This window comes from Amblyraja radiata, chromosome 1 (assembly GCF_010909765.2).
Source record: "Amblyraja radiata isolate CabotCenter1 chromosome 1, sAmbRad1.1.pri, whole genome shotgun sequence".
In the NCBI taxonomy this organism is placed as follows: domain Eukaryota; kingdom Metazoa; phylum Chordata; class Chondrichthyes; order Rajiformes; family Rajidae; genus Amblyraja; species Amblyraja radiata.
Window position 1 is genome coordinate 77,009,761 of NC_045956.1, and position 24,441 is coordinate 77,034,201.

Here is a 24,441-nt window from a genome sequence, read left to right on the forward strand (position 1 = left end):
CCTTAGCTTTCCTACGGGAACATAAACACATTGTGATGGCTTATTTGGATGATATACTTATATTGGGCAAAAAGGTAAAACAAGCAGAATTAACAATAACAGCCACCATACAATTATTTATACAATACAATACAATACAATACAATTCAATTTATTGTCATTTGGACCCCTTGAGGTCCAAACGAAATGCCGTTTCTGCAGCCATACATTACAAACAAATAGACCCAAGACACAACATAATTTACATAAACATCCATCACATTGCTGTGATGGAAGGCCAAAAAAACTTCTCTCTCCACTGCACTCTCCCCCCCATGTCAGTCAAAGTCAAAGTCAAAGCCCCGGCGGGCGATGGCGATTGTCCCGTGGCCATTAAAGCCACGCCGGGTGATGCAAGGTCGCACACCGGGTCTTGGTGTTAGAGCCCCCGGCGTGCGCTCGCAGAGTCCCGCAGCCATTCCAAGCCGCGCGGGGCGGTGATGTAAGGCCCCGCTCCAGGAGCTCTTCAACCCCGCAACTCGGGCGGGAGAAGTCGCCGCTGCGGAAGCCCCGAAAAGCGGTCTCCCTCCAGGGACCCGCGGGCTCCCGGTGCCGCCCGCCAAACCCGCAGTTGCAGCCACCAAAACTCCGGGGGTCGGGTCGCAGCAGCGTCCACCACAGCTCCACCCGCTCTGGACTCGGCCAGCTCCGCGACGGTGAGGTGAGTAGTCGGCACCACAGCCCCCGGTCTTCCTGTTGGAGGCCGCTCCTCGTTGCAGCCCCAACGACAACGGAGACCCGACAAAGAAAAGGTCGGGTCTCCCGTGCAGGGAGAGATTTAAAAAGTTACCCCCACCCCCCCCCCCACACACATACCCCAACAAAAATAACAAAAACTACATAAAAACATAGACATAAAATAATAAAAACGCAGACGGACTGCAGAGGCCGCTGCTGACGAGAGTCGCGCCGCCTACCGGATCCTGAAAGTCTAGGATTCACTATCCATCCAATTAAATCTAAATTGAAACCTAAATTGAAACCTTCAACAACAATGGATTTCTTGGGATCCATTAACTCAGTTCTTATGTCAGTGACTTTGCCACAAGACAAAGCAATAGCCCTCGAGGAGGATTGCAGCAAAATCATTGACACAAGAAAACCATCTATTAGACAGGTGGCGAGAATGATTGGCAAGATAATAGCAGCTTTTCCAGCTGCACAATTCGGACCTCTATATTATCAGAATTTACAAAGGGCAAAAATAAGAGCTCTAAAATACAATGGAGGTCATTTTGATAGACCTATGGAACTACCAAAAGAAGCCATATTAGTACTACAATGGTGGAAAGAAAACATTAGGCATTGTTCCAATCCAATCATTATCAGCAATCCGTCTATCACACTACAAACGGATGCTAGTGCTCTCGGATGGGGTGCCACGGATTCCATCACCAGCTGTGGTGGGAGATGGAATGAACAGGAGTCATCATTGCTACACACTTTGGGCATAAATTACTTAGAAATGTTGGGAGCTTTTCACGGCCTTAAGTCATATTGCTTAGGGTTATCTCACCAGCATGTAAGATTACAAATTGATAACACCACTGTGGTAGCATACATCAACCACATGGGTGGAAACAAATCGACATCATGTGACAATCTGGCAAACAAGATCTGGCAATGGTGTATCCGCAGAGGAATTTGGATATCAGCTACCTACTTACCAGGTAGACAAAACTTAGTGGCAGACACCAGGTCACGCAAATTCAATGAGAACATCGAATGAACGTTGGACAAAAAAGTATTTGCTGAAATTACAGCACGATACGGAACACCAGATGTCGATCTATTCGCATCCAGGCTTAACCACCAAGTGCCAAAATATGTATCATGGGAACCAGACTCTGGGGCAGCAGCTACAGAGGCTTTTTCGCTGCATTGGGGGAAATTGTTCTTTTATGCATTCCTTCCATTCTGCCTCATCAGTCGGGTACTAAGTAAGATAAGACAAGACTCTGCGCCTGGTATCTTAATAGTACCCGATTGGCCTACCCAACCATGGTTCCCAGTGGTACAGGAGATGATATTAGAACCTCACATCACCATTCAACACAGACCGGATCTACTGGTAAATCCAGCAACTAGGACAAGTCATCCTTGTCATCGTCACATTAACGTTTTGGTTTGTAGAGTCTGAAAGCTCCTTTATTACACCTGGGCTTAACAACGAGAGCTATGAACATGATCGCTGGAGCCCAACGAGAGTCAACAAAAAATCAATACCTAGTATATATCAGAAAATGGCACAGGTATTGCAACCAGAACAACATTATCCACAGACCTACGAACATTCAACCGGTATTGGAATTTCTGGTAAATTTACACCATGACGAACGACTTACGTACAGCGCCATCAACTGTGCCAGAAGTGCCCTGTCTACCTACCTCTGGAGAGAAACGGAACGACAGCCTGTGGGGTCACACCCTTTGGTAACCAAGCTCATGAGGGGCATATTCAATGCTAACCCTCCTAAGGCCAGATATTCCCATATATGGGACGTTGGCATCATTCTGAATCTACTAAGGAACTGGACTCCAGCCACTAGCCTGTCATTACAGACTTTGACCTTAAAAACGGTCATGCTGATGGCATTGGTCACAGCACAAAGGGCGCACTCCCTACACAAATTGAGGCTGGATAACATGACCAGTTCACAGGGAAATTTACATTTTTACATCCAGGAACTGGTAAAACAGAACAGACAGGGGTCGGCAGGCCTAAAAGTGATTTTCAATAACTACCCTGCAGATGAGCGACTGTGTGTGGTAACACATCTAAAAGAATACATTAAACAAACCAAAACCATCAGAGGCACAGAAAAGGCACTGCTCTTTAGCCACAGACAGCCTCATAAACGAATAACAAAACAGACCATTTCCAAATGGATAAAACAAGTACTTACTAAAGCAGGTATAGATACTAATTGTTTTAAATCTCACTCCACCAGGGCTGCAGCTACGTCGGCTGCATACAAGTTGGATGTTCCATTGGATCAGATCCTCAAGACGGCAGGAAGGTCATCAGAAGGAACTTTCCGTAAATTTTATAATAAACCAGTGGAGGAAACTGGAACTTTTTCAAAAACTATTTTAAGTTCTGTAATATAATTTGTCCCCATGAATATACGGGGTTTTATGATTTCTTTATTAATAAATTTGTTTGTTGCATCTACATACCGTATGGATGTCGAATATATTTCTCCCCTATACCAAGGCAGATGTGTGTCATGGACTCGTCCACGGCAAGAATCACAGAGCTTTGAAATCTTCATGGAGTCCCTCACGTGACTCCAAAGTAAAATAGTAAGATTAAACGAGAACTTACCAGTTCGAAGTTTGATCTGTATTTTATGAGGAGTAACGTTGAGGGAATACATGCCCTCCGCTCCCACCCTGGATCATAAACTTGACTGGTATCTTTTTCTCTAATCTTACTATGTTTAAGTCATTACAGGTATCTGTGATTCACACCGCTGCTTTGAAGAATGACGCGCATGCGGACTAGCGGGCTCTTCATGTATTCCCTCAACGTTACTCCTCATAAAATACAGATCAAACTTCGAACTGGTAAATTCTCGTTTAATCTTACTATTATTGCTACAGATTGATGTGTAACATCCCCCTAACATTCAGGGAAGCTGTAACCTCAACTAACTCAAAGGAATGGGTTAACGCAATGCATGAGGAAATGCAGTCGCTGAGAGAAAATGACACATTTACCCTAACCAACTTGCCTGAGGGTAAGAAAGCAGTGGGGGGTAGATGGGTATATGTAATCATGAACAATGTGGATGGATCTGATAAATACAAGGCACGGTATGTAGCCAAAGGATACAGTCAAAAACTGGGTGTAGACTATGAGGAGACATTTTCTCCTACTGCTAACCTGACCAGTATCAGAGTGATGATGCAAAAAGCAGCACAGGAAAACCTGATTTTACATCAGATGGATGTCAAAACTGCCTACCTACATGCACCAATAGATTGCGAGATTTACATGGAATAGCCAGAAGGTTATGATGTAAAATCCAGCGCAAATGAAAAGTTGGTGTATAAGCTAGAAAAGTCACTTTATGGGTTAAAACAGTCGGGTAGAAATTGGAACAAAATGCTACACGAGTATCTGACTGAAAACGACTTTGTGCAAAACCCAGCTGATCATTGTGTTTACACAAGGGAAACAGAAAATGAGAAAGTGATCATGATAATATGGGTCAATTACTTAATTATTGCTGCCAGTGATGAAAAGGCACTGAAAGCTGTGAAGGAGATGCTCACAGCCAAATTCAAGATGAAAGACATGGGCAAACTGAAACATTTTCTTGGCATTGATTTTTACCAGAGTGATAACTGTGTGAGAATGTCACAGAAGAAATATGTGGAGAAAATACTTGAAAGGTTTGATATGCAAGATTGTAAACCGAGGGCGACACCTTGTGAACAAAAATTGAACTACACTGATGATGCAGAAATGATGACTGATGTCAGAAAATACAGAGAGGTAGTAGGTAGCCTAATCTATTTGACTACTTGCACAAGACCCGATCTCAGTTTTGTAGTAAGTAAACTGTCACAGTACTTTACTGAGCTGACGGAAAAGCAATGGGCTACTGTAAAACATGTACTGAGATATCTGAGAGGCACAATTGAGAAAGAGTTGTGTTACAAGAAATGTGACGACGAGAAACTGGCGTTACAAGCGTACAGTGATGCAGATTGGGCGGCTGATGTAACCGACAGATGTAGTACAACCGGTTATTGTGTAAGCCTAAACAAAAATGGTCCTTTGATTTCATGGAAAAACAAAAAATGTGACGACGAGAAACTGGCGTTACAAGCGTACAGTGATGCAGATTGGGCGGCTGATGTAACCGACAGACGTAGTACAACCGGTTATTGTGTAAGCCTAAACAAAAATGGTCCTTTGATTTCATGGAAAAACAAAAAGCAGCCCACCGTTGCACTGTCAACTTGTGAGGCTGAGTATATGGTGTTAGCCGCAACACTACAAGTACATCCATTTGGTGTGGCGTAGCAACAGAACGGGTCATGGGTCGTGACCCGACTGCCGTGAAACCTCCCTGTGTGTGTGTGTGTGTGTGTGAATGTGTGAATGTGTGTGTGTGTGTGTGTGTGTGTGTGTGTGTGTGAATATATGTGTATGTGTGTGACTATGTGTGCGTGTGAATATGTGTGTGAATATGTATGTGTGAATGTGTGTGTGTGAATATGTGTGCGTGTGTGTGAATATGTGCGTGTGCGTATATGTGTATGTGTGCGTGAATATGTGTGTGTGTGTGTACATGTGTGTCTGAATATGTGTGTGTGTACATGTGTGTGTCTGAATATGTGTGTGAGTGAATATGCGTGTGTGTGTGTGAATATGTACGTGTGTGTATATGTGTGTGTGTGTGTATATGTGTGTGTGTGAATATGTGTGTGTGTGTGTGAATATGAATGTGTGTGTGAGTGTGTGTGCATATGTGTGTGAGTGCATGTGAATATATATGTGTGTGTGAAATAATATTGTATTTCGTATTTCAGAGCTTATTTGTTATGTTTAATAGCGTGATGGCTGTCAGGAAGAAGCTGTTCCTCAATGTAGATGCTACAGTTTTCAGTTTACAAAAGTCGGACGTGACTCCAGAAGTCGGGCATCAGTCAGTCCACAAGCTGTGAGAGTCAGTCCAAAGGCCATGAGTTAATGCCAAGGCAGTGAGTGAGTCCACTGGTCATGAGTAAATCGCTCACTGCCCCCTCTCCTCCATGACATCCCCCACCTCAAGATGCCGCCCTCCGCCATGCTATAGGATGCACCCCCTACTGAAGCCGTCCACATCCCCTGCATGAGGACACCCCACCCCCTTCTCATCAGTTCACGACAACCCCCGCCTGAAGCTGCCCTTGGCTGCACGACATTTACCACCCATAGGGCAGCGTCTTGAGGTGGTGGATGAGTCTGTGTATGTGTGTGTGATTGAGTCTGTGTGTGCGTGTGTGTGAGTGAGTCCGTGTGTGCGTGTGTGTGTGTGTGTGTGTGTGTGTGTGTATGAGTATGTGTGTATGAGTCTATGTGTGTGTGGGTCTTTGTGTGAATGTGTGTGTCATTGAGTTTGTGTGTGCATGAATGAGTCTGTTTGTGAATATGTGTATGAGAATGTGTGTGTGTGTGCGTGAATATGTGTGTGTATGTGTGTGTGTGTGTGTGTGTGTGTGTGTGAATATGTGTGTGTGTGAATGTGTGTGAATATGTGCGCGTGTGTGTGTGTGTGTGAATATGTGTGTGTGTACGTGTGTGTGTCTGAATGTGTGTGTGAGTGAATATGTGTGTGAGTGCGTGTGAATATATATGTGTGTGTGTGTGAAATAATATAGTATTTCGTAGTTCAGAGCTTATTTGTTAAGTTTAATAGCGTGATGGCTGTCAGGAAGAAGCTGTTCCTCAATGTAGATGTTACCGTTTTCAGTTTACAAAAGCCGGACGTGACTCCAGAAGTCAGGCATCAGTCAGTCCACAAGCTGTGAGAGCCAGTCAGTCTAAAGGACATGAGTTAATGCCAAGGCAGTGAGTGAGTCCACAGGTCATGAGTAAATCGCTCACTGCCCCTCCTCCTCCACTGACATGCCCCACTTCCGCCTGGCTATAGGATGCACCCCCTACTGAAGCCGCCCTCATACCCTGCATGAGCCCCCCCCCCCCTCCCCCATTTCTCATCAGCTCACGAGAACCCCCACCTGAAGCTGTGCCCCTCCCTTGGCTGCACAATGTTTACCACCCCCCACCCCACCCTGACAGCCCACACCTCAAAAAAATGTTTTGCACAAAATCTTCAGTTCATTAACAACTGAAATCGTCTTTAGGCTGCTTTTTCAACATCATGTCAGGAAATGTTAGAGGTCAAGGTGATGTGCCTATTGCTGTAGTATCCTCTAGGATAGCAGCTACATTTCTGCCTGGTGGAAGAACTACACATTCTCGATTCAAGATACCCATCCAAGTGGTCGAGGATACATTGTGCAATATCGAGAAGAACTCTAAGACGGCACATTTCACGAGGCAAGTGAAAGTCATTGTTTGGGATGAATGTCCAATGATTAGGAGAGAATGCTTTGAAGTTGTGGACAGAACTCTTCCAGATGGCTTCAGCAACACCAAGCATGTTGGTGCCCCCCCCCCCCACCTGCCAGTACAGGCCTCAGTGACTGAGCTGCCAGCCCGAAAATCCATTCCGCCCACAAACTCCATACTAGCCCTCTGGAAACCAGTACCTTTGGCCCAACATACTAGCTCAACAGAAATATGAAGGGAAATGTCAAAGGTTTCCTGAAGGATGGAACATCGCCCAAGAATGTTGTCATTAATAGCGTGCTTCGTTAAATGATGACTTCTGAGATAAATTCTCAGATTTTCCTTCTTAAAATTTGACCGCTGACTTTCTCTATATTAAAATTGTCTCTTTTTATCAACAGGAAATAGTCATCAAGAGGCAGTGAGCAGCAGAACACAACAAGACGCAACAAGACACAACAAGTAAAAACTTAATAAATCTCATCTTTAAAATTTAAATTGTTCTTATATTTTAAGAGTCATTCACATTTTAAACTTTAATAAAACCTTTTTGCACTTTTAATGCTGTGTGTTCTTCATCATAATAGAACCTTATAGGCAGGAATGGCTCTCTGTGGGAGAGCCACTAAGAGTGCATGGGGGGGGAGGTTGTTTGGAGATGTACTGAATGTGTGGGTGGGAGGGAAATGGCAAGGAGCAGGGTGGGGGGGTGAAGGTAGGTGGGGTGACTGGGTGAACTGCCAGCGTACAAGGCGTGAGTGACTGCACGGCCAGCCCACGAGTCGTGAGTTAGTGAACTGCCAGCCCACCAGCTGTAAGTGACTGAACTGCCGGCCCAATAATCCATTTGGCCCACAAATTCCATACTAGCCCTCTGGAAATCAGTACCTTCGGCCCCCAACGCTCATACTAGCGCAACAGAAAGCCCCCCCCCCCCCCCACTGGCCAGCAATATTGGAATTGGTGGAGAGGTGGAATATTGTGGGTGTCCAGCCCTCCCGTGTGATGCGGGGACCCAACGGGTCCCACTTAGTCTAGTCTATATTACTAAAACTCTGTTCTTGACCGGTTTTGGTTTTCTGTGCTGCGGTTTCCGAGAGAACGCCGCCACCTACGGCCATCATTTTTGGCCACCTCGCTCAGAGCCCCCCTCCGCCGCGTGTGTGCCGAGGATTTTTCCCGTCGATGGAAATTGACAGAGATATTAATGTTTTTACAACATTCCCCATTCTCTTTGCTGCCCCTGCTGGAGGGAGGGAGAGGGATTATAAAACCTGGAAGTGGTGTGCCTCAATCAGTCTCTGCAAGTGGTTTGCCTCAATCAGTCTCTGCAAGTGGTGTGCCTCAATCAGAGCTTTGCATGACACTGACAAATGTCTACAGCACTGTGAGTACCCTTAATTTGGTTTGAAAATGAAAATATGGTTAGAGGTAAAAAAGCACTGCCTGCAAATAGTTGTTTGGGTTTGGGTTGAAGTAAAAAGGCACTCTCTCTCTCCCCCCCCCCTCCCTCTCCTCTCCCCCCCCCCCCCCCCTCTCCTCTCCCCCCCCCCCCATCTCCTCTCCCCCCCCCTCCATCTCCTCCCCCCCCCTCCATCTCCTCCCCCCCCCTCCATCTCCTCTCCCCCCCCTCCATCTCCACTCCCCCTCCATCTCCTCTCCCCCCCCCTCCATCTCCTCTCCCCCCCTCCATCTCCTCTCCCCCCCTCCATCTCCTCTCCCCCCCCCCTCCATCTCCTCTCCCCCCCCCCTCCCTCTCCTCTCCCCCCCTCCCTCTCCTCTCCCCCCCTCCCTCTCCTCTCCCCCCCCCCATCTCCTCTCCCCCCCCTCCATCTCCCCCTCTCCTCTCCTCTCCCCCCCCCCCATCTCCTCTCCCCCCCCCTCCATCTCCTCCCCCCCCCTCCATCTCCTCTCCCCCCCTCCATCTCCTCTCCCCCCCTCCATCTCCTCTCCCCCCCCCTCCATCTCCTCTCCCCCCCCCCTCCCTCTCCTCTCCCCCCCTCCCTCTCCTCTCCCCCCCCCCTCCCTCTCCTCTCCCCCCCCCCATCTCCTCTCCCCCCCCTCCCTCTCCTCTCCCCCCCTCCCTCTCCTCTCCCCCCCTCCCTCTCCTCTCCCCCCCCCCCCCATCTCCTCTCCCCCCCCCTCCATCTCCTCTCCCTCCCCCCCCTCCATCTCCCCCCCCCTCCATCTCCTCTCCACCCCCCTCCATCTCCCCCCTCTCCTCTCCCCCCCTCCCTCTTCTCTCCCCCCCCCCATCTCCTCTCCCCCCCTCCATCTCCTCCATCATCCTCTCCCCCTCCGCCATCTCCTCTCCCCCCCCTCCATCTCCCTCCCCCCCCTCCATCTCCTCTACCCTCGCCCTCCCCTCCATCCCTCTCCCCCCCCCCTCCATCTCATCTCCCCCCCTCCTCCATCTCCTCTCCCCCCCCTCCATCTCCTCTCCCCCCCTCCTCCATCTCCTCTCCCCCCCCTCTCCATCTCCTCTCCTCCCCCCTCTCCTCTCCTCTCCCCCCCTCTCCTCTTCCCCCCTCCCTCTCCTCTCCCCCCTCCCTCTCCTCTCCCCCCCCCCTCTCCTCCCCCCCCTCTCCTCCCCCCCTCTCCTTCCCCCCCCTCTCCTCCCCCCTCTCCTTCCCCCCTCTCCTCCCCCCTCCATCCCCTCCCCCACCGTCCCTCCCCTAAACCCCCCTCCCCTCCACACACCCCTACCCCCTCCCTGCTCCCCACCTCTCCCCCGCCTCTCATCTCACCCCCCTCTCTCTCCCCCTCTCTCTCCCCCCCTCTCTCTCCCCCCTCTCTCTCTCCCCCCTCTCTCTCCCCCCTCTCTCCTCCCCCCTCTCTCTCCCCCCTCTCTCTCCCCCCTCTCTCTCCCCCCTCTCTCTCCTCCCCCTCTCCCCCCCCACTCTCCTCCCCCCCCCCTCTCTCTCTCCACCCTCCTCCCCTCTATTAGCGTGAGTGCGGGAGGGGGGGGTAGTTAGTGTGTGATGCTGCATGTCGCCTCCCCCCCCACAACCGCACGTTGGGGGAACAGACCCAACGGGTCTGCACTTGGTCTAGTGTTTTTATAAAATCTTTTGGGATTGTCTTTTATGCTACCCGCCAGAGCTATCTCCTGGTCCCTTTTTGCCCTTCTGATCTCCTTTTTTAGTTTGCTCCTTAGTTCCTGAAACTCCTCCAGGGATGCACTTGATCCCAGCTGCCTATACCTGCCCCATGCATCCTTCTCGTTTTTAACTAATGTCTCAATTTCCCTCATCAGCCAAGCTTCCTTACGTTTGCCTGCTTTCAGTTCCGGATTTAGATGAATCCCCCACCCCCACGACTAGAGGACCATGACTACCCGACAGTGTGACACATTTAGATCCTACTGTATGTTGTCATTAAACAGTTGGTTTTAAAATACATATTGGATTAATTGCAGAGCGGGCGATGCCTTACCTGGATCGCCATTTGAAGCTCCGTAGTGTTGGGCCTGCTACTTCAACATCATGGAGCTGTGGTTTGCAGAGCTCCCAGCCTCGGGCGGCGCTGATTTCAACATCGCGGAGCCCTGGGATCCCTTTTCCCGAGGGCCGCCAGCGTGAATCTCCGCCCAGAGCCTGTGGACTTCGGAAGCCGCGGTCTCCGGTAGGAAGTGGCTGATTCGGAAGTCCAAGCCACTGAGAAAGATCTCCTGTTCCGACGTCGGATGGTGACCCCAAATTTCATTGTACAATGTGACAATAAGTGTCTCTTGAATTGAATGTGGAATATTAAGAAATAAAGAAACTATAAATACAATAAGAGCAAAAATGTTTTTTTCTCGCCTTCTTCATAGCAAAATCATCCGGAAGTTCACCAAGATCTGTTTGTCTAAGTTTGTCACTCTCAATGCACAGAATGCTCAGTGCAGACAACCTCTCTTGAGACATTGTGGACCTTAATTCATTTTTAGTTCTTTTGAGTCTTGAAAAAGACCTCTCTCCCGAGCAGTTGGTGACCATTAAGCTAAGAAACAGCCGCAAGATTGCTTCCACATTAGGGAAGGTCATCTGAATTGTTTCCTTGTATATTATTTGATAAAGGTCTGTATGAGACAGAGTTCTCTTCTGTATGCCTATGTCTCACGTACGAGTGAAAGTGCAAAAGTTCATCAGTAAGTTTCAGGTCAACATCTTCTGGGTAGGTTTCCATCAACAGTTCAACACCTTGCTGAATTTCTTGCTTAGATGCGGTCAGATTAGCAAGAAAGGAAAACTGTTGTGCAACTTCACTATATACAGTACCTCTTCTTTTTAAATTGGTTTCAAGGGCATCTACTATAGGAATAAAGGATTTTATCCTAAACTTATCTCTTGAAGAGAGTTTATCTAAAGCATCAGGACCAGGTGCACTTCCATCATTTCCTTGCCATTTCCTTACTCTTTGTCTCCCTGTGACAGTTCTGTAGTTAACATCTGGCAGGATGGCCTTTGCTTGTTGCTCAAGCTCATCAAAATCTTCTCTAATTTTGCTTACAAAATCCTGTACAAATTTGCACAAGTACTCAATAACAGTTTGGATTTCTGAATGGCTTTGTTGACCGTGTGGAAATGACCTAGCAGACGGGTCCAAAAATGCAGCATAATGCGGCTTTTTCACGGGGCGACTTGACGCAAGAGTTAACCAGAGTTTAACATTGTGGGAACCTCGTGCGATAACAGTACGGCATTCGTGGACCACCGTGGACCACCGTGGCGCTAACGGCAGGTAATCGTGTAACTTGGTGACTCGGGAGAAAATTCAAGAAAGTTTGAATTTCTCCAAGAGTGACTTGTACACTTGTGGTTGAGTATTGCAACATTATATGAACGTAGTGGCCAGTGCGATATCCGTGCGATATCCGTATTAACTCTTGCGGTTACCGTGGGAACTCCTGCGAACGGTGAACCCGGAAGCTGGACAGAGGGGACAGAAGGTGAGTAAAAATTGTCTTCTGTGGGATTGAATTTAAAAAATAAAGATTTGCATCCGCATATGGACATCAACTTATTCATGAGTTATGTTAATGAGATTCAAGAAAATAACTATAATCTTTAAAAGGGACTTTAAAAGGGACTTTACTGAAAGGTCCCGCATTTTTATGGTCCGTGAGAAATTTTTCACATGTACTTCTTTGAGAGATACAGCTCGGAGTCCTCGCCGACTAGCGATCGATGCCTTTCCAAAGCAGGGTCCGGAACGCTACCAATCAATGTTCTCCAGAGACCCGTGTGTAGCGGCAGATTTTTCAAATCTTTCAGGAAATTAACTCCCTAGCCACTAATTGGTTGAGAGGGGATAAGGGGAATATCTTCGGTACGCATGCAAGCTGCCTCAGAGACTTACAGAGCTTCTACTTTCATAAAGCTTCAGCACACAGTCTTTTAATGAATATTTTCTTTATTGTAGATATAAAACAGTAAGATACATCCAAGGTTTTCCGACTTGTTCCAGCAATCTTCTTCGAACTCCAGCGCATTGCTTCAGATACTAGAAAACTCTTCGTGTCTTCTTCTTCACATGAGGCTTGACATGCTTGACATGGTCGAAGGATAAACCTTCTCCCTCTCCTGTCCAAAACGAATTCCCAACTAAACTAACACGCAAGCAGTTAAGCTGCATAAACACGCCCCAAGACACGTCATAAAATCCCACCCACATTATAACGGGCTGGCTAAAATTTAAAGGAACATGCCATCCACAATGACATGCAAAATAGGCCAAATGGCCACTGCATACCGGCCCCTAATTGTTCCGAATACATAATGAGGCAATTACCAAATAACATCAAAAAAGTGGCCATTAAGGCTTAACATACATCAAAATCAAAATCAAAATATCAGGGAATAAAACCCTGTGGCTCCCTCGTCAGGAAATCAAACCGCGATCGCCCGCATGCCAGGCGTGGATACTAACCACCATACTAATGAGGAAAAAATAGCATGCACTATATATCTGCAATCACAATTCTTTCTCGACTCTTCCATCTTCGCTTTCGCCTTCTAGAAGCAAGCACAACTTAGTTATTGGTCTTATTAAAACATTGTTTTTTGTTTTCAGTCGCACTATACGTACCAAACCCTGAACATCAGGCATGATTTCCAGTATTCTACCCATTAACCAAGAACCTCAAGATGCTGTAGAGTCAGCCACCAACACAATGTCGCCTGGAACAAAGTTCCTTTTAATCCTTAGCCATCGTTGTCGTTCTTGGATTAAAGGCAAATACTCTTGTATCCATCTCCTCCAAAAAAGATTTGCCATATATTGTACTTGCTTCCATCTACGTCTCATATACAAATCTTCTTTTACAAAAAGCCCAGGTGGAAGTGTTGGAATGGTTTTCAGCAGAAGAATATGATTTGGTGTGAGTACTTCCAGGTCATTAGGATCGTCAGAACCTTTCGTAATAGGTCGATCGTTTAAAATCGCCTCAATTTCACAAAACAGTGTCTGTAACCCTTCATCATCCAAAACTTGTTGTCTCAGAACGGAGCGCAGCACATTTCGTACCATACGAATTAATCGTTCCCAAATACCGCCATGATGGGAACCCATTGGAGGATTAAAGTTCCATTTTATGCCTTGTTGAAGCATAGTATATTGGATTTTATCCTGATTTAAGACTTTGAGTGCTTTTTTTAGTTCCCTATCCGCTCCAACGAAATTCGAACCATTATCCGATCTTAACGAAGTAACTTGACCCCGTCGACAAATAAATCTCCTTAATGCCTGAATACATGAGTCCGTGTCGAGTGTAAATGCAACTTCAAGATGTACCGCTCTACTCGCCATACAAGTGAAGATCACACCATATCTTTTCACAAGGCTACGTCCTCTCTTAACTTCCATAGGACCAAAATAATCCACCCCCACATCTGTGAATGGAGGTTTGTCTGGAGTGATCCTCTCCAAAGGCAAGTCTGCCATCTTCTGTATACCAAGTTTCCCACGCTCTCGCGTGCATATGATGCAATTTTTTATTATCTTTCTTGCTGCTGAATTAGCCTTGGTAACCCAATATTTTTTACGAAGTTGGGATAGCATGTAATTTCTTCCTCCATGCCCAATTTGTTCATGAATATGCCGTAATAATAATGTTGTTATGTAAAAGTCCTTAGCGAGAATGATAGGACGTTTCCTTTCTTCAGGCATTGCCAATCTGTTTAGGCGTCCACCCATCCGCAGAAGATCTCCTTCCCAAATTGGGTCGAGCTTATACAATTGACTACTTCTTTTTACCCCTTCTCCACCAGCTTGTAATGTTAATATCTCTTCTTTGTATTTCTGCCTTTGACAGAAAGAAATGATCGCATTTTCTGCTTTGAGGAGATCATCAAGACATAGTTGGCTAGGTGAAGCTTCAAAAACTTGCGTCTGGAATTTGATTTCCTTTTCCCTTTCCGCAGGATTCTTCTCCAAGATACTTTCTGTTATGGCTTTCTTTTCCCGAATTTTCATCAACAATCTTGTTTTTATTTTAAGAAACCAGGCTACCGATGTTCTCAATTTATTCCATGATGAAAAGTGGGTAATTAAACTATTCACAGTGTCATATGAGTTTTTTTCAATTACATTCACCGAAATGTTTTGTTTAATTTCCGGATCTGTTGTAGAGATTTCAAATCCGAGTTCAAGCTTTGGCCATTCTCTACTTGGCTTACTAAGAAACTTTGGCCCATTGATCCATCTCTTGTTATTAAGAAAGCAATTTGCTGTTTGTCCCCTAGAGGCTTCATCCGCAGGATTTTCCTTTGTATTAACATATCTCCATTGAGAAACATTAGTAGCTCCTAGTACAAAGGAAACTCTATTTGCAACAAATGTCATAAAACGTTTGTTTTCATTGTTAATGTATTTCAAAACCGTAGTACTATCGGTCCAGAAGGTAGATTCTTCCAGTTGAAATTGCAGTTCCTTTTTCAGCATTATGTCAATTTTCACAGCTAAGACTGCTGCTGTAAGTTCCATTCTGGGAATCGTCTTTTGCTTCAATGGTGCTACTCTGGCTTTTCCCATTACGAATGCAACATGCACTCTTTTGTTTACATCTTGTAGTCTTAAGTATGAAACAGTCCCATAACCACTTTCGCTGGCATCCGAAAAGTGATGCAGTTGCGCATTTCCGATATTACCAATGGTTTTAGGCTTTATACACCGATCTACTTTAAACGTTGACATTTTTTGGAGGTCTTTTAACCATTCTGTCCAACTGTGCGAAGATGTTTGAGTTATACTCTCATCCCAACCAAGTTTTTCTCGACACAGATTCTGTAAAATTAACTTGGCTGGCAGTGTAAATGGTGCCAGAAATCCCAAAGGATCATATACTGAACCAATCACAGATAAGATACCCCTTCTTGTGCATGGTCGTTCCTGAATTGACAATTTAAACTTAAACACATCCGTTTCCACACACCAGTGCAGTCCCAGTGCCCTTTCCATTGGCAAGTTGTCTTTGTCTAAATCCATCACCTTGGTTTCTTCGGCTCTGTCATCTGGTGGAATGCTTTCCAAAACAGCACGACTGTTGCTGACCCACTTGGTAAGTACAAATCCTCCCTTATTGCAGAGAAAGGTTAGGTGCTTCACTATTTGAATTGCCTCTAACTCGGTAGATACGGATTTTAGGCAATCGTCCACATAAAAATTATTTTTCAAAGTGGAAATTACCTCCTCTGGGAAATAATCTTTATTATCCTCTGCGGTTTTCCTCAAAGCGAAATTCGCACAACTTGGAGATGACACTGCTCCGAAAAGATGTACTTTCATTCGGTAATCAACAAGGTCTTGCTGCACATCCCCTTCAGGCCACCATAAGAATCGCAGATAATCAATATGTTTACCAGTTACTTTCACTTGATAAAACATTGCTCTGATATCAGCCATCAAAGCTATCGGTTCTTGCCTAAATTTGATGAGAACTTCAAGGAGCGAGTTAGTAAGGTCTGGACCTTGCAGTAATTCACTGTTAAGTGATGTCCCTTTAAAGACTGCCGCGCAGTCAAAGACCACCCTCAATGTCCCTTTCTTCGAGTGGTACACCCCATGGTGCGGAATATACCAGATCTCTCCATCATCTCGATATAGTTGATTCATTGGTATCCTTTCAGCATAATCGTTATTAATCATATTCTGTAAGAAGGATGTATATTCCTCTTGAAATTTCGTGTTCTTAACAAATTTACGTTTCAAACCATGAATACGCTGTTCAGCCATATAGCGATTATTTGGTAAATTGACACTTTCCTTCTTGAAAGGTAAATCCAAACAATAATGTCCATTTTTCATCTTAACTGAATGGTTCATAATATCTAAGAATTTCAATTCTTCTCTAGACATTTCTTCATGTTCTTGGCTGGTACTTTCATTGAAGTCATGATTATATTGCTTCATTAACAGCTTTTCCAATTTACCTGTAGATATTTGGTTAACAGCAACAGCACGGCATTTCATTTTGCTGGTGCTTTCCTTATTCTTACCCAAGGAGCCATAAATAACCCATCCTAGTAGGGTCTTCATAGCATATGGTCCATCCCCTTGGCTCCTAATTATCTGTACAGGTTCTAATGCTCTCAGGGCATTCGTTCCAATAAGTAAGTCAATATCAGAATTTATATTTGTTATTTTGACTTCTTTCAGGTAAGGCCATTGCTGTAAGTCTTCACATCTGGGTACATTTTGACGACCAACAGGCATTGTTTCATGTGTGAAAACCTCTGAAATTGGAATAAAATTATCTTCATCCAAACTGGATATCTCCATATTTGTTATATAATAACTCTGGTAATCCTTTTCTTTATTCATGGTACGCATTTGAATTTTAACTTTCTCTCCAGTAATGTCCAACCTTCTCATCAAATTCTCTGTGCAAAAAGTAGCTGAACTCCCATGATCCAGAAATGCATATGTTTGCAACACTACATTAGTTTCCCTATTTCTCACTTGTACTGGTAAAATAGAGAAAATGCATGCTTTCTCTCCGGCCCCAATATGTGCAGTTACTTGAGGCGAGGTGATAGCATTTACATCCGCTGACTCCTTTTTCTGCTCAGTATGATCTGGCTCTTTCTTTACAGTATGAAGCACATCAGGATGATTCTGCTTACATTTGTCACAAATTATTGGACACCTACAGTCTTTTACCATGTGCCCTTTCTTTAAACATCCATAGCAGATTCCATTCCTTTTTAAAAAGTCCATCTTTTTTTCATATTTCTTTTCCTTAAATTTACGACACCATCTTATGGTGTGACCTACTTCATCACAAAATGGACAGAATTCATTCTTTCTGGTCGGTGCATCCTCTTTTGCACCACCTAACACCTTCTCAGGTATTATATTGGTAGCAAAATTGCTTTTCTTAGGCCCTGTCTTTTGTTTAGTTTTGACATAGGTAGAACCCTTATAAATTGCAAGTGGCTTGGCTTCTTCAATAATCCCGCTGCATGAATCTGACATGTACCGTACTTCTCTTTCTAAATATTCCACCAGGTCTGGTAGCCTGGCTACTTGTTTGCTCTTATCACGTATTTCACCTGCCCTATCTCTCCACTTTTCTCTCATTCTTCTGGGCAACTTGCTAATGATGATTCTCATATTACTTGAAAGATTAATTTGCTCCATATAGCCAAGATTTTTCATCGAGCTGCAACATCTTCTCAGAAATATTGCATATTCACTCAATTTATCCACATCTTCTGGCTTGATTTCTTTCCAATCATGGGCCTTTTCAATGTATGCATTCGCAATCCTCTGTTCATCACCAAAACGTTCCTTCAATAATCTTCTCGCCTTTTTATAGCCCTGGTTGTCTGGCTCCATCTGACAACTTTCCACAAGCCCCTTCACCTTTCCTTGTGTGTACTTCACCAGAAACCGTAAGCGCTCTTTTTCATCCATAACTTTCTTCTCTAATACCTCTTCCAGTGCCCTCACGAAAGTTTCATATTCTAAAGGATCTCCAGCATACGTAGGAATTTCAACTGGTGGTAAAATGAGAGATTTATTTCGTCGAGCTATAATCTCGTTGAATTCAGATTGCTTATGTAGCAGTGCCAATAGACCAACCTGATTCCCTTCTCCTTGGTCCACTGGTCTTTCTCGAGTTTGTACGGATGTTCAAAACAATCCAAGGTCGGTCTGCCTTTCCCAGACACGCTGGAGAAAACAGCTTGTTGAGCTCTATTACAGAATTCTTTCAATTAAAACCGTAATTTTAATTCAAAAGGTAATAATCAATTCGTACTCACAATCCAGTGATACGTCTTCCGATGCGTTCCGATGCTGTTGATAGACCTCAAGGCTCCTCCTGGCCGAGATCTTCTTCAGTTCCATGATTGGAACCAATCTTCTTTGGCTGCGCCTTTTCGAGGTCTTAGCCTTCGTCCTGCTCTGGCCGCACCTCTCCTAGGTCTTAGCCTTCGCACTTCGATCTTCTGTCCCTATCTCAGGGACTGGTATTTACCCCCGCTGGAGGTTCGCTTTTACTTATCTTCTTCTGTCCCAATCTCTGGGACTGGCAATTACCCCCTGCCGGAGGTATCCTTCGACTTAATGTAGCGGCAGATTTTTCAGGTCTTTCAGGAAATTAACTCCCTAGCCACTAATTGGTTGAGAGGGGATAAGGGGAATATCTTCGGTACGCATGCAAGCTGCCTCAGAGACTTTCAGAGCTTCTACTTTCATAAAGCTTCAGCACACAGTCTTTTAATGAATATTTTCTTTATTGTAGATATAAAACAGTAAGATACATCCAAGGTTTTCCGACTTGTTCCAGCAATCTTCTTCGAACTCCAGCGCATTGCTTCAGATACTAGAAAACTCTTCGTGTCTTCTTCTTCACATGAGGCTTGACATGCTTGACATGGTCGAAGGATAAACCTTCTCCCTCTCCTGTCCAAAACGAATTCCCAACTAAACTAACACGCAAGCAGTTAAGCTGCATAAACACGCCCCAAGACACGTCATAAAATCCCACCCACATTATAACGGGCTGGCTAAAGTTTAAAGGAACATGCCATCCACAATGACATGCAAAATAGGCCAAATGGCCACTACACCGTGTAAGGAGTGAACTGCACATGCTGGTTTAAACCGAAGACAGACACAAAAAGCTGGAATAACTCAGCGAGTCAAGCAGCATCTCTGGAGAAAAATAGCTGATGTTTCGGGACGAGACACATCTTCAGACTCAATTCCGATTAGGATGTGTGAAGAAGGGTTCCGATTCGAATCGCCACCTATTCTTTTTCTCCAGAGATGCTGCCTGACCCGCTGACTTACTCCAGCTTTTTATGTTTTTCTTCCCAGATCTGACTTACCTGCTGAGTTACACCAACATTTTGTGTCCTTTTGTGCGTATTAACCTGCATCTGCAGTTCCTTTAGACATTACCTAACTTCAGATTTTAGAGATATAGCGCGGAAACAGGCCATTCGGCCCACCGAGTCCGCGCCGACCACCTATTCTTATCCGGCTTCAGAACGGTTCTTCCTTCCATTCGTTTGGGCACTGACCCGACCTACCAACCTACCTCAATGCGGACATTGGACTTTTTCTCCCTGGAACTGTCCTGAAAACATATATTCTGAACTCTGGTATTTTCCTCTTCGCTCTACCTGGTGTTCTTGTGCATGTGTCGGAAGGAACAGCAGATGCCGGTTTAAAGAGAATGCTGGAGTAACTCGACGGTTCAAAATGCTGGAGTAACTCAACGGGACATGCAGCATCTCTAAAAAGAAGGAACGGGTGACGTTTCGGGTCGTGGCCCTTCTTCAGACTGTACGTGGCTTGGTTATATTCATGTATAGCATTATCTGATATGATTGTATAGCACGCAAACAAAAGTTTATTCCCTGCATTGAATCATACAGCGTAGAAACAGGCCCTTCGACCCAACTTGCCCACACCGACCAATATGTCCCATCTACACTAGTCCCACTTGCCCGCGTTTGGCCCATAACCATCTAAACCTATCCTATCCATGCTTCAGTCTAATGCGTCTTAAACATTGCGACAGTACCTGCCTCAACTACCTTAACGGATAGCTCATTCCATGCACCCACCACCCTTTGCGTAAAATAGTTACCCCTTAGGCTCTCATTAAATCATTCCCCCCGAACCTAAACCTGTATCTGCTGGTTCTCGATATGAGACAATAATAACAAACCAAAGCGAGTTAGGACATCAACGGGGAGATCCTGGATAAACCCAAGGTAGCCACAAAATGGAGGAACTCAGCGCAACAGGCAGCATCTCTGGGGAGAAGGAATGTGTGACATTTCGGGTCGAGACCCTTCTGATATGCTGCCTGTCCCGCTGAGCTACAGGTTGTGTCTATCTTCGTTTTAATCCAGCATCTGCAGTTCCTTCCTGGCCGAACCCGATTGAAAGATGAGAGGTTGGGCGATAGAGCACTGGGTGTGACAAGGATCAGGCTTCAGTAAGCAAAGTAAAGAGAGGTGGCAACGTTATGGAAATGAAGCGGGTAATCCGAGTGATGGCGAGACGGTATCCTCTAATGTGTCGGAAAGAACTGTAGATGTTGGTTTGCGCCGATGATAGACACAGTAATACTGGAGATAGACATAACATCTTGGACGGGCAGCATCTGGATAAAAGGAATGGGTGACGTTTCGGGACGAGACTCTGAAGAAGGGTCTCGAACCGAAGCGTCACACATTCCTTCTCTCCAGAGATGCTGCCCGTCCCGCTGTGTTACTCCAGCATTTCGTGTCTATCTTCCGTATGCTCTGTGATGGTCATCTCGGAGTCAAGTGGCAACTCTGGTCTGTAGACACGAGGAACTGCAGATGCAGGAATCACGAGCAAAACACAGAGCGTTGGACGAGCCTGACCCTTTGAGTTCCTCCATCACTTTGTGTTGAAGTCAGGTCTGGACATTGCTTGGCTCAGTCTCAGGCGCCGGCTAACTAGGAAGGTCGAGTCAAAGTCCAGCACTAACACTCAAGAAATAACGTTTGCGGCCGGATGTTCCCAATATTTAATTGAAATCATTAATAAAGTATATAAATAGATACCGGTCTAATCAGTATCTACGGGATTGGACAGGCTAGATGCAGGAAGAATGTTCCCGATGTTGGGGGAGTCCAGATCCAGGGTCCCAGTTTTACAGTCTACCGTGGGAACTCTTTCTCAGTAAAGTAAAGTAAAGTAGCCTTTATTGTCATATCAGCGCACAGGCAGCAGTTGATTGTTGCTCTATTCAGTTTCCCAGGGGGTCGGGACGGGACTGGAGTTGGGAGGGAAAGGTGGGGGAGTCGAGGGGGAGGAGGGGGAGACAGATGGGGGTGTCTTCATTTACTGGCGGCGGGTGTCTGTCACTGAAACAGGCAGGTGAGATTTCACATCCACCTTGTGTGTGCCTCTCTCTCTCTCTCCCTCCCTCCCTCTTACACAGGCTGAGAGACTCTGCCTCTGTGAGTGTACGTCTCTTTCTCCCCCTCTCCCACACACAGTAAGACCGAGGTACTGTGCTCGGTCCATCTGTGTCTCCCACATACACAGTAAAACATGTCTCCAAATGAGCCAATTCAACCAAGGGAGGATATTTATAGTGTGTGAAAAAAAAGTGACATCATTTGTGCCACGTGATGATTTAACAACACTTCACAATGTTCATTCAAGATTTAACGGGAAAGCTCGGGAGACGGACAAGTCACTCGCACAAATAACAGAAATGCCGAGTACCGTGGGAACTCTTTATCTACCCCCCGTTATATTGTGTGATATCGTGCTAGACCACGACCACTTCACTCTGGTTACATCTTGCGTCAAGTCGCCCCGTGAAAAAGCCGCTTAAACACAAATTCCAGTTCTTCCATTTTCTGCAAAAGATTGTTAGCTTGAAGCCTGGTATCACCCTTCACATTAATAGGCCATTCTCACGGGGCGACTTGACGCGAGAGTTAACCAGAGTTGAACATCGTGGGAACCTCGTGCGATAACCGTACGGCATTCGTGGACCACCGTGGTGCTAACGGCAGGTACTCGTGTAACTTGGTGACTCGGGAGAAAATTCAAGCAAGCTTGAATTTCTCCAAGAGTGACTTGTACACTTGTGGTTGAAGATTGCAACATTATATGCACGTAGTGGCCAGTGCGATATCCGTATTGACTCTTGCGTTTACCGTGGGAACTCCTGCGAACGGTGAACCCGGAAGCTGGACAGAGGGGACAGAAGGTGAGTAAAAATTGTCTTCTGTGGGATTGAATTTAAAAAATAAAGATTTGCATCCGCATATGGACATCAACTTATTCATGAGTTATGTTAAGAAAATAACTATAATCTTTAAAAGGGACTTTACTGAAAGGTCCCGCATTTTTATGGTCCGTGAGAAATCTTTCACATGTACTTCTTTGAGAGATACAGCTCGGAGTCCTCGCCGACTAGCGATCGATGCCTTTCCGAAGCAGGGTCCGGAACGCTACCAATCAATGTTCTCCAGAGACCCGTGTAAGGAGTGAACTGCACATGCTGGTTTAAACCGAAGACAGACACAAAAAGCTGGAGTAACTCAGCGAGTCAAGCAGCATCTCTGGAGAAAAATAGGTGATGTTTCGGGATGAGTCACATCTTCAGGCTTAATTCCGATTAGGATGTCTGAAGAAGGGTTCCGATTCGAATCGCCACCTATTCTTTTTCTCCAGAGATGCTGCCTGACCCGCTGACTTACTCCAGCTTTTTATGTTTTTCTTCCCAGATCTGACTTACCTGCTGAGTTACACCAACATTTTGTGTCCTTTTGTGCGTATTAACCAGCATCTGCAGTTCCTTTAGACATTACCTAACTTCAGATTTTAGAGATATAGCGCGGAAACAGGCCCTTCGGCCCACCGAGTCCGCGCCGACCACCTATTCTTGTACACTCCAGGGACAATTTTACAATGTTACCGAAGCCGATTAACTTACAAACCTGTAATCTCTGGAGTGTGAGAGGAAACCGGTGCACTCGGAGAAAACCCACGCGGTCACAGGGAGAACATACAAACTCCATACAGACTGCACCCATGGTCAGGATCGAACCCCGGTCTCTGGGGCTGTGAGGCAGCAACTCTACCACTGTGCCGCATGTAGTCAGATTTAATAAATTGCTGGTGTTGCTTCCAAAGACAGAGGCATTGATAATATTAGATCAGAATTGCATCTTTCCGCTAATAGAGTCAATTATTAGTCAATTAATAATAGAATCAATTATTGTTGGTGACATTTCACCTACGAACATCAGACTATTTTCGCAGAGGTAAGGGCCAATTAGGCCTAGCAAAAGGTATGAACATATTTTTCCGACTATTTTATCAAATGCAAATACAGGGAGAATGATCAAAGTGCTCACATGGCTCACTCTGTTAGAAGCGTTCTGAGTTTAAATGTTCCGTGTATTCCTTCTTAAATATGAATTTTTGTGTGGCCAGGGGTGCGATTGAGAACAGCTGGGAAAGGGCGGAGGGGGCGTCACGAATAACAGCGTTTCCCTGGCCATATTATGGCCCATTCCCCAACCGTAACATTAATCATGCTCTGTCTAACTCCGCCTTCACACCATCCCCCTGTGACATGGGTTAGTCATCGCTGGGCGGGCTGTGGGCCGAATGGCCTGCCAACGGGAGTCAGAGACTGACACTGAGATCCATTGTGCAGGAAGGAACTGCGGATGCTGGTTTTTACCGAAGATAGACACAAACGCCACCTGTTCATTTTCTCCAGATATGTTGCCTGACCCATTGAGTTACTCCAACATTTTGTGTCTGTGTTCACTATGAATATTGAATTATTTAATTTTAGGTAACTTACGCTCTCTCTCCCCCCCCCGCCCACTCCCTCCTGCCCCCCCCCCCCCCCCTCCCCCATGCAGTAAATGTTGGTTAACCAGGCCAAGGTTTGCAACGATGGTTCCCTCTTGGGATCACACTATCCCTAGCCAACAATTGGCCTATCAGGGAACCAAATATAGACATATAGTGCTGGAGTGACTCAGTGGGTCAGGCAGCATCTCTGGAGGAAAGGGTTAGGCGACATTTCGGGTCGGGACCCCTCTTCAAAATACCCTGCTGAGGTCATCTGTTGTTGGCCCTGATTTGTCCCGGTCTTTTCTTGCTTCCAGTTCCCCCCTACAATCATCCCGAAGAAGGGTCCCGACCAAAAATGGAATCTATTCCTTTTCTCCAGAGATGCTGCTTGGCCCGCTGAGTTACTCCAGCATTTTGTGTCTAACTTGCTGATTCAGACAGTTTTTGATTATCAAGGATTCTGCGCTGACTCTTTACAAGTACCACAGATCCCCACCTTTATAAATTTCTATCTGGCAGTG

The 24,441-nt window shown here is 45.7% G+C and overlaps 1 protein-coding gene across 1 annotated transcript; it reads left to right on the forward strand.

Annotated features, from left to right (window-relative positions):
* Positions 1 to 4,150: 4,150 nt before the first annotated feature.
* LOC116979611 (uncharacterized mitochondrial protein AtMg00810-like) lies at positions 4,151 to 5,077 on the forward strand. Its single transcript, XM_033031257.1, has one exon. The coding sequence runs from the start codon at positions 4,151 to 4,153 to the stop codon at positions 5,075 to 5,077; it is 927 nt and encodes a 308-aa protein (XP_032887148.1).
* The last annotated feature ends 19,364 nt before the right edge of the window (positions 5,078 to 24,441 follow it).